Source organism: Falco punctatus, assembly GCF_963210335.1.
Source record: "Falco punctatus genome assembly, chromosome: 12".
Classification (NCBI taxonomy): Eukaryota; Metazoa; Chordata; class Aves; order Falconiformes; family Falconidae; genus Falco; species Falco punctatus.
In genome coordinates this window covers 5116665-5128139 of record NC_137592.1, presented here as the reverse complement: position 1 = coordinate 5128139, position 11475 = coordinate 5116665, and the positions used below count along the sequence as shown (strand labels likewise).

General features: G+C 39.6%; 1 protein-coding gene across 3 annotated transcripts in view; it reads right to left on the bottom strand.

The window, feature by feature from the left end:
- Positions 1–852: 852 nt before the first annotated feature.
- The window catches only part of PAPOLG (poly(A) polymerase gamma), a 65504-nt gene continuing 54881 nt past the window's right edge, over positions 853–11475 (bottom strand). For 2 of the 3 annotated variants that reach the window (XM_080407925.1, XM_080407923.1), the window contains exons 11-20: positions 11187–11271; positions 10735–10788; positions 9844–9963; positions 9420–9529; positions 9047–9168; positions 8791–8960; positions 7793–7899; positions 7482–7720; positions 6517–6585; positions 853–5918 (exon numbers count right to left, since the gene is read on the bottom strand). In XM_080407925.1, coding sequence (XP_080264051.1) covers positions 5832–5918; positions 6517–6585; positions 7482–7720; positions 7793–7899; positions 8791–8960; positions 9047–9168; positions 9420–9529; positions 9844–9963; positions 10735–10788; positions 11187–11271 — 1163 coding nt within the window. In that variant the 3' untranslated portion in view covers positions 853–5831. The remainder of the gene's footprint in view (positions 5919–6516; positions 6586–7481; positions 7721–7792; positions 7900–8790; positions 8961–9046; positions 9169–9419; positions 9530–9843; positions 9964–10734; positions 10789–11186; positions 11272–11475) is intronic. The other variant, XM_080407924.1, reaches the window with a different exon arrangement.

The following is an 11475-nucleotide window of genomic DNA, read 5'->3' as shown; positions in this document are numbered from 1 at the left end:
TATGGCTCGTCGACACTTCCTATTTTAAGTGCACATTTTCAGTTACTCCAAGTTTGCCAAAAACTTTTCTTCAGCGTATGATTACACATACTGCACCTTCAGCTGATTTTTAGGAAAAGCAGAACAGAAATGACTCAGTCATTTCTAAGAATGATCACGGGGAACATATACTGCTTTAATTATATTTAAACAATTCATAAAACTTTGATTAAGAAACTCTTAACTTCTTCACATTTCAGAAACAGGGACATGAAATGTAGTGCAGAGGCTGTGCTGGTGTCACTACCGGACTTCTTGCTCTTCCTTTGAAAAACACACAGACATATCTGGGCATGTATTGAACCTTTGCAAACATTGGAGTTACACACGCTTGCTAGACCTGATTAAGTAGCCAAAATTTTCAGCTTTCTCTCCACTGCACATCCTGGGGAGAGCAAGCTGGACGGTCCGCTGGTTGCCAGGTGACCACACACTAGAACTGAAACGGGGTAGGTTATTTCACCTAGGGTTTTAGGACTCCTGGGATTTTTCACTCCATCAGCACAGAACACTGTACCACCCTGTTCAAACACAGATGAATTTGGGTGAGAAAGGAAGAGGCGAGAGTCCAGAATCAGATGAGGCGTGAATCAGGAACAAGGTTAGGTGAGGAGAGCAGGATGATTCAGACAGGGTCTTCCCAGCAAAGAGGAACCGCCCAAGGACAAGCAATCCCAGTCTGATGTTCTATCAATTTCTCAAAGGTCAGAGAGTTGAGAGATCAACAGGCTGAACCTTCTGGAACAACAGAAAAATCAGCCCCCACCCTACTGTTTTGCTAAGATCCTCCCTCCCCGCCCCACCCCACCCCCCACCCCGAAGCCCACACAAAAGCCGGCAGCCTGGAGCCCCGGGCCCTTGGGCCACGCTCCGAGCTCGGCACCCATGGGTGGATGGCAGCTGAGGGAAACCTCGGCCACGGGAAGGGGGTCCATGATGACCAGCGGGGACCACTCAACAGCCCACCAGCTCCGGGCTGGAGAGCACCCCGCTGTACCCTGCCTAGTGGGGCCTGGCCCAGCAGGGCTTGAGGGAAGGCAGAGCCGCAGGGAAGGGGGCTGCGGCAGTCGCCCCGGCCAGCGGGCAGGGGCCAAGCAGCCGCGCAGGGCGGCAGCGGGGCTCCCCGGCCGGCCCCGAGCACCGCGGCGGTGCAGCCACATGCCAGCACTGTCACAGCACACGCAGCCCTCGGCCCCAGCCCGCCCGGGCCCTACGGCACGAAACCCTCGCCACAGCTCCCCGTGCCTCCTCGGCTCTCCCCGCTGGGGAAGGGCACGCAGCCCCACGGCCACGCTGCCGGGGGAAGGGACGGGGGACGGGGGGCAGCCCACCAGCGGGGTCCTGCGGGAGGGGAAGATGCCGGTTTTCCCAGCAGCAGGGTACTGCTCAGGGGGAGGTGCTCCCTACAGCCACTTGATTTCCTTTTTGGACCAGGCACCGAGTGCCTCCGATACAAGAAATATTTACTTTAAAAAAAATTAACCATCTATAATGAATAACACCTCCAGCCCAGGGTGATTACTAGTCCCTCGGCTGCGCACAGATACGCAGCACACTACAACCACAGCTCTTCATTTACTGGAATAATGCACAAGGCCAAACTTTTTAGAAGAAGTGTGATGAGGTAATGACAAAAACACAGCTAGGAATTTTTGCTTGTGTTTTTAGGCTAAACAGCTTATGTCACTAAGTATTACACAGAAGCAGTATTAATAATGCCCCTCCCTCCAAAGTCAAGATAAACAATTCCCCCCCCCCCCCCCCCCCGCCTTTGCTTTTTACTCATTAAGGCAAAAGGTAACTCAAAAAACTGTCAAGAGTGGTTCCAAAGAATGTTTATCAACATGGTGATAGACACTTTATATATATATATAAATATAAAATATATACTATATAGTATATACTATATAGTATACAGCATATAAACTATATAGTATATAGTATATATACACTATATATTATATATTATACATAATATATATTATATATACGATATTATGTATTACATATACTGTATATTATATATATCATGTATCATATATAACATGTTACATATATATTATGTATAAAATATATTTTATATATAATATATATAAGCCTTAGCTTTAACAGGGGTATCCATTACAACAGCAGGAGTGCATGTAACCTTCATGTTACCTGTTTCTTTGCTTATACCTAACACGTAAAACTACAGAAGTTACTTCCTGCAGTGGAATTTCTTGCTCAAAGTTACTAACCATAAACAATTTCAATACAGAACCACTCCTCTTTAAGGGATTTGATCACGCATCCCTCACCCCTTCCACCTGGACCTCCAAGCCATACCTACAGCAATCAGCTAAAAACCAGCAAAGTTTGTAGGAAGTCTGATATCAGAGACTCCCTCGCTGAGTCTGTAAGCGTGAGTAACTCTCCTTGCAACCACTTTATTAACAGAGGACTTAACTCCACAAGGTTAAAGGAGAACATTTAAGTTTAATTATTGAAGTTTGAACTTTATTTGAAAGAAGTAAGATCTAAGCTGAATAATCCGGGGGCAGTATCGAACTTCTGCAACATCCAGGGAAACTCCAGAACAGTCATGTCACGCTGCACTGGATCAAGCGTTGAGTTAAAACAAAATGTGTTCGCGCCTATGCTGAATCAAATCCAAGAAACTAGTAACCTACATTCTTCCTAAATATTCTTCTTAAAAACCCTAAGAGGGAGATGGGGGAAAAAAAAAAACAACAAAAAAAAAACAAACAAACAAAAGAAAAGAAAAAAAAAATTAAGACCAAACAGAAAATAACTGTAAAGCAAGTATCTGTGTAAAGGCGTATACTTTGATACCCATTAGCTAGGTCTGTTTGAGACTAGTTGCAAATATGCACGTGTTGACATGAAGGTTAAGGACAAAATAGCCTTTAACAGTCTTTGAATACCCAAGCGGGAGAATTTGTTTAAAAGCATGGTAATATTACCAGGTTGTGCATTATCGCAAAACACTTTGCATATTTGCTTTGTTGTTTATCTTATCACCTACTTCAGCTTTAATTACTCCAAATTCATGATGGATTTTTATTTACACAGGTGCTGAAGTTGTATGTATACTGTAACTAGTATACAGACTTGACAATATTTGAGTACCATGGTTACCTCAGTTTTGTGACCATTAAAACCATTTTATAAACTCAAGTTGCAGTCTTGCTAAAAGCTACGTAAGTAACATGAGTAGTTTCTTAATTTTAACCAGTGGCTAAACCTAAGCCTTGCAGTCTTAAGTTTTAGGAGGGAAGAGAGAAGAACATGACCTTTCAAACCCACTGAGGCCAATGTTCTAAGCTATAAACTGCACTGGAAGCAAGCTGGAAGCCAGAGGTCATAACGAAAAAACCAAAGTCTGTTGCGATACAGTCATACCTTCTCCACAAGTTTGGATTACGTGCAGTAGGGGCAGTGCTAGAGAACAAAGCCCTTACAAGAGACATGCCTCTTCTTACTCCTTCGGTTATTGTCAGTAGGGATTTGGGTGGATGCTTAAGATGATTAGAGCTCAGAATTGCTGTTTAAGCCAAATAACTCCTTTTAAAAGAATTCAGGGGTACCTGTTATCCACAAAGAGCTGGGGCTTCAGCTGTCAACACAGTTAGCAAACCACACTATTCAGAGGGTGTTAATTCAAAACGTGGAAATACCAGAAGCAGGAAAGCAGTGTCCCCAGTCCCCTCAAGTTTACTCTAGTGTGACATTACAGTTTTGAAGAGCATATTTTTTGTGGCAGTGCCCCACATTTTGTTTCATTTGTTGCGTTTCTTTAAGCAGATCCCGTCTGAGTTGAAAAAAGGAGAGACTGAAGGTTTTAAATTTCTCTTTGGAAGATAGTATTTTATAGCACATACAAAAATACTCTGGAAAAAATACAACTTCATTTACAAAATTACCAAGTGATAAGGAAATTACAATAGTGAGATAGCATAACATTTGTTTCATATGATCAGAATTTCTCCCAACCCCTAAAAAAACCCAAACACATTTAGCTGGGTAAGCAGTGTTATCAGTTTACAGGACTGGTCTTAAGACCTACAAGTTTACACGTAGCCATTTAGAACAGCTTTCAGGGTTTATCTGAGACCACTTTCTGCACGCTGGTTGCTTTCAGGACCGCAGCTTGCAGATGGGTAGCAGTGTCACAACAGCCTCAGCTGTTGCAATGTTTAAGTGCATCTTCAGCTATGTCTTCCAAGTTTAGCTTTTTTACTACCCAGTGTCAACAGAAAACCCTCAAGTCTCATGCTGGAGCAGTCTTAAGACAAAAAAATCATCATGTAACATGGCATACGACATGTCTATCATCTCCACATCTTGGTAGCATCCTCTGCTGCATTTCCTTCAATATTTACATTATTTATGGGCCTCCATGGGAAGCAACATTTGTGCAGTGCATGACTGTGCTAGACAGTGGAAATCCACTCACTGAGGAAGCTGAGCACCATTGTGGTAGATACACAGGATTGCACGCACCGAATGGGAAAATAATTTAAGATAAGAACAATATATGCACATGAACAAGTAAGGCACAAATTAATACAAACACATTCATATACACTTGAAACCAGACTGTGGTTGCAGTGACTGGTTAACCCTGTTTACATACATTCTGAATCCAGGTCACAGGACAGGTTGATTTTGTAGCTTTTTCAAAAGCTGTTTAAGTTAAGACTTTAAAAAAAGATTAGTAAGGATAAGTTACAAGACAATGCAAAGAGTAGTTCAAAATATATAACAATGCTGTAAAATAAGACCATGATTTTTGACTGGCCAACTGCAGTACGGCAACAGTAACCTTCCATACTTTGTTGGTAACTACAGTACACGTTGATAATCTGGAACACTATAAACAAGTTAATTTCTTTACCTGAAGAAATACCAACTATCTACTAAGAGTAAATTTGATGGCTTTTCTAGAAACATTAACACTATTTTCTGGAACAGGAGATGAGGAATCTGGTAGTTCGTTACTGGAAAGCCTCTACAACACAAAAAGATGTCACAGGGGGAAAAAAAGTTTTAAATTAATTAATTCAGAAGTAGCAGCAGATAAAGAATGTTACATTCAACTAGGAAAGGTTTTATGTACCAAAACAGTATGGCCCAAACCCAAACATTTAGAGATAAATATTTGTTTCACCACACCACTTGTTTAGTTACCACCAGTTTTACAGAGCAATAGCATTTTCCCCTCTGCACACTTCTTTCCTGGCATCAACTGAGACAATTATATTCTTGAGTGGGGCAAGTAAGTTGCATGTTGCTCAACAGCATAGGAGTGGAAGCTACCATTGTTCTCAGATCCATGGATCAGGAAAAGAGAGTACCTCTGCTGTCCAGATTACTTCCAGTCTTATAACCCTCCATTTCCAATATAACCCAACATTTTACATGATGAAGAGTTAAAGCCACTTATACACTTCAAAGCTTCCAAGTAACATCACAGAAATCAGCATACAAGTATTTAAGTGCTCAGATTGCCTCATGAAAGATCTGCAAGGAGTACAGATTTTTTGCTTCAGAAAAAAAGCTAAATCAGGAGACAAACTGTGCCAGTGTTTGAGTACATGGGTTTTCAAGTCTAATAACTTGGAAACTTTGGCTTCACTTCTGTGAGTAAACCTGGAAGGTCATTTTTCACCTATTCAGTTTAGTGAAGGCATGACAAGCAGAAACTTACCAACTACTTCAAACCACCAAGTTTACACATTAGTAGTATACACATCTATATACATGAAATGAAAATTCTAGTTTTGTTTTACCTATGAACACAAAGGGACAATAAATAATACCTGTGATCTTGTGCCGTTGACAAATTGAACCTGCATGGCTTTTCCTCCAAGGCCACCCTAAGAAAAACCCATAAGGGATTTGTGAGGCAGTACTGTCAAATTCGCAACTTGAGAAACAGCAAGGTCTGGCAGCTAGGATACTTAAAAACTAAATACATACATGCATTGACAACCTCTACTTTTTTTTTTTTTTTTTAAGCCCTATAAGCACACACACAGTGTTTCAGGTATCTCTCTCAACTTTCACTTTACCAACAAGACCATATGTTGATTTGAGGGTGTGCCCTCAAAAGTTTATGCTTCAGTGTCAAGCTACACTAATATAAAGCTCTTTATCCTCCCTTTGAGAGGCCAAATGCTTTAGTCTTTGTAGTAGTTTTAGTTCACATCAGTAAATCAAGCAGTCTAAAAAAATAAAATCTAATTTCAAGCATAGCAAGAAGCTAGATACTACCAAATCATGTATAGTAACATTTAAAAGATAAGTCATACAGGTGTAATACTTGGGAAATAAAGACTGAAGTAAGTTAAACTAAAAAGCATATTTCAATTTACATCAATAAATGTGTACAGTATTATATGAGGTAGCCTAGACACTAGAACAGCCCATTCAGCTTTTCAGTTAGCCCACTGAGTAATACCACTTCAAAATTACATTTTCCATAGATCTTCTGACATCTTGTGGTTTGCCAGCATCTTTGAACACAGAGTCCCGTCTGGTTAACTGGAAGAACAGAATACAGAGACTCAAAATAATTGCTATACTAAAGTTACCTTCATATTTGGGTACAGCTTACAGTCAACACATTAAACATATTAGTGGCCATCCTTAACACAACATTTAGACGAGACTACCACTACAACAAAGGAACCTCAAGCCTCTCAAAAAGTCTTAACTACCCAAACCTTGAAATCTGTACTTGAAATATTCAATACTAAGATAAGAGTTCCACAAGTTGATTCTTTACAAGTGTCAAAATTGAGGTTTTTCTAGTTATTCTTTGCCTCTGCCTCAAATCAGAGGTCAAGCCACAAGAACAGCTATTTAAGAAGCTTTATATATAGCAATAAAACAAATCAAACATTAATCTAAAGCTTCCACAGAAACAAGATTTAACAGACAGCTCCACACTGTCTTTTCAGCAATGGACAACCTATTGAGTAGGCTGCTGATTTCTAAAGCAGCAAAACTTTCAATAGGCATTCAAAAATCATCTGCCAGAACAAGATTAGCTCATGCTTTTGTATTTATATCCTCTTCATTTTGAGATAAGTTTTTTTTTTAATTTTATGAAATGCTTCCAAATAAGTCAGTTCATTCCATAATTGGTCACTGCAGTAATATGTAAACACACTAGTATCTACAGACCCTGCCACTGGACCAGAAACAGTGTAGTCACTAATACCAGATTTTAGAAAAAATATTTGTTTAATAGCTGTACATTATATTCAAGGCAATTTCTCATACCTATATCCTGGTAAAACCATCATTATGCTTAAATTTAGATTCCTGAATCTGTTGGAGATGCATATATACATTTCTTCTCAGTTATTTCATTCATTCTACATCAATAATTAATACTACTTGAAACCCTCCCTGGCCTAGACCCCCTTCGTTACCTTGTCTCCACCTATTGCTTTTTTGGGGTATTCTTGTGATATAGGTGAATAATATCCCGTAGAGTTCTGTGAATAAGGCCATTTAGGCACAGCATTATTAGGCTCCGCAATTGGAGTCCTGCTGAATTCATGCTGTCCTTTGGCAAAACATGCTCCAAGTTGAGAAGTTTTGTTAGGTCCTGGAGTGGTGAAACCGGCTGGAGGTCCTGATGCTCTCACTGCAACTGTAGCCTCCATTTCTGTGGGAGACAGTGAGCTTTTAGTTTGGCCATGAGATTAGAGTGCATTCCACTCACTATTTCAATACATACTTGAATCAACAACAGGAGCGAAGGGTCCCTTAGGCACTGATGGCACAAATACACGAGGCATCATCTCTTGATCACCAGCACCGTTACATCTCAGATACATAGGATTTCTGTAAAAGTCAGACGCTAGAGTCATAAAATGCTAGTTTGCCAAATTCTATACATTTCATTGCCAGAAAGTACAGGCAAGACAAACATCTACCTTCTAAGCTCATTGTCACAAGTCTACTAAACAACAAACTCACAGGCAATCTAGCACAGTATTTTCATTTTGCTGAACATCAGACCACAAATAAATACTTAAGAGACTCGCTAAAGAAAACACTATGTACCAGTATTGTTTTCCAGCTTCGTACATTCATTAAAAGCAGCACAGAGTGCTAGATTTATCTGTTCTATCCATACCAGCACTTTTTTTTATGCTGCTCCTACAGCATCCAAAAGCCTGAACACAGCAGGCATTACACATTTGGCAATATTGGGCTATTACTCTCAAGATTACATATTTCTCCTGTGCTGAAGTAGCTTCTGGACAAGCAGACTTCCCCAGAAGTGAAAAACTTTTCCCACCCAAGATCTCATACCCCTCCACTAAGTCAGCAGCAGCTCCAGTGTTTCTGTGATCAAGATCGTGTGTTAGAACTTAATTCTGCTTGGCATCAACCATACTTTTGTTAGAAAGAATGGTTACCTACACATAAAATACTCCGGCTTCAAGTTACACACTAACCTAAGGGGATTTATATTTAAGACCAAATAATTTCTCTGATATCAAGTTGTTCTTCATTCCTGTGTGTTAATGTATGTTTGATTTCGTCAAAGATTTCTTTAACCTGTCTCCCGCCCATGTGCCCAAAGGAGATGCCAGCTTTGCTCCTGAAGCCATTAGAGCCCTCCACACGCTTACAATCCACAGATTCCAACAAGAAATCCTAGACTTCATTGACATTGTGAGTCAGTTAAAAGCAGCAGCTTCACAGTTCTAAGGTTATGGTGCTAACCTTTGTATCTCTGCTGGAGAGGTGTCCCATTTAGATATTTTATTGAATGAAGAGGAGTATTTTGGTGTCCTGGAGTCCATGTTTCTGGAACTGTCCAAATAGCTTCCATCTGAAGGATTCATCTTGTACTGAAGCCCATACATATTTTGATTGTAAATTGTCATGCTTTGCTGTAATCACAGTTAAAATAATGAAGTCTTTAAGTAATTGTTAAAGCAAAGAAAATATTGCTAGAAGAGCCAAATTTGTATCATACCTTCTTTTTTTTCTGTAAGGCCTCTTCAGGCAGAAAATAGTGGAGATGCTTTTTCTTCACATAAGTTGCCTCAATCTTCATATCTTCCTTCAGCACATTGAGGTTGATAGCGTGCCTGTAAACTAACATGGAATTGTGTTGTAGCTTAGCGGGGACATTTGCATTAGGTATTCATCAAAGTTACTTAGGGTTTCTTTAGAAAGTCTGTTTCATTGTGTCAAAATAGTATGCTTTTAAAGCTAATCTTCTATATGTTGCTTTCTATAGAAATACCTAATAGCTAATAACAGAAGTATAACTCACTTCATGAAACAACTTCCACTAGAATAAAAAAAAAGAAACCTTACCAGACCAGAACAAAATATAAGCTTACCTGTATTTGTGAATGACTGTATGACATAAGTTAAATCAATATTAACACCTTCTGAATTGTCCGCTTTCTTAAATACGATTCCAATGAACCACATTGACACATATCTGTTCCTGAAAAAAGAGATTCACAAATTATCATTGATGCACAGATGGCAGTTATTTGGATGCTAGGAGCTACTCTCAACAAGGGAATAAGCAAAACAGTTTGCAACTACACAGCAGTTAAAGAGTAGAGTCAGCCCAAACTGAAGTTCTCAGAGTACTTTTCTCCCTTCTTTGAAAAGATTTCACAGGCTCAGAACCTTATGTGTTAAAGCACATGCCTACAAAATTGAACACCTCTCACAGATGAGCTGAGGTGAATGCATATAAAGAAGTTACAAAACATTGGCCAAACTGTATTTCAGAGAAGTAATGAAACTCACTGTTTATAGGGTTCTTGCTTGCCAGGGAAAGACTGTGGCTTTACATGTGCAATGGTTATAAATTCATTCCTCTCCAAGCTTCCAACCAGCAGACGAATTTTAGATTCGACAAGGCCAGCCCTAGTAAGAACAAGAGTATTTTACTCATTTTTGACTGTAACCAGTGCAGTAGTTATATGCTAACCAATACTGGCTAACCAATCAATAAGTAGTAAGTTTCATTCAGCTGAGAAGATATTGCATTTTTATACCACACTCACTGTAGTTTGAGATGTTTCTGCATGACATTTGAGCTTTAAATTTTCCAAAGACAGAGGCAAATAATTTTAACTTGTACTCTTAACAGTTCAGATACAACACTTCAGCCTATAAGCTGTGATGAAAATACCAACAAGCAGCAGATCCCAGCACCTCTGGCTGCATTTTGAAGTGCAGCAAAACTCCTTTTTACCCCAAAGATCAAGAAGAGCAGTTTCTAGAAGGCTCCATTATGCATCTGATTACATCAAGTAATTCCCACTTGCTTCAGCCTCTGCAACAAGGAACATCATCTTAACTGAAGCAGTGTGGGGGAAGCAGTGTCCTTGGACTCATTGCATCTGCTTCTCCAGATGACCCAGCACGTCTGACCTCCAGGCATATGCACACTAACCCTCTGTTCCTTCTCATCATGATTCAGATCTTTAGGTTAACTTCTTAAACAGCAAGATTTATGTTAAAAGCTTTCTTGTGAAGGGAAGGTAATTTTGCTGATGAACTGTCTGCTTCACTTGGTATTCCAAGCCTAGTTGCACAGTTTAATACTTCATTTGTTAATACAGTTAACAATAAACTGCAACATTGAGTTGTGTTTCACTTATGCACTGAATCCACATTTAAAGCAAGACTTACCACTTCAAGCTATGCTCTTCCGTAAAGGCACTAGCAGTCAGCACAATATAATGTCTAGAAGAAAAGGAAAGTGAATATACTAGCTTAGGACTTTATATTCCTTCAAGTGAAACCAAAACTGCCTTAAGTGTATAGGATATGAATTCCAGACATAGCAGATTGTATCCTTTATTCAGCACCAGTATTAACTGAAGAAAACCCAATTACATCCTTTAAAATTGTGTTCTGCTGCATTCTAAGTATCATAGTTGATTTTTTCTAATAAACAGTGTCAGTGGCATAACACATACAGTTTTTTTATCTTCCCTATACCTATCTTTACTAAAATTCATGACTACCTCTGGTTTCTGAAAAACAAGCATTAATACCATCTTCTGTTTAGACTGCAAGTTAAAACTCACTATGCTAATAATTAAGCGATGTCAAGTTCAGACAACAGGTTTCATACATACTTGTATTTCTGAAAGAAGTTTAGTGGTTCAAAGAGCTTTGACCAGTCCGCTTTTCCTTGGAGAATCTCATTTGTAACTGCAAGACCTAGAATTAAGGTTGAAAACCATATTACCGTTTAGTTCTTAAGACTAGCAGAGCACAATATAAACTTCACAAGATAAGGGTTTTGAACAGTAATTGCCAGATCAGAAAGCAGAAATTCCCTTGACACAATGCAGGTCTACTACAACAGTTCATTCTAAAACCGGTCCCTTACTGCCTGCAACAGGCATACTTCCCAGACACCTA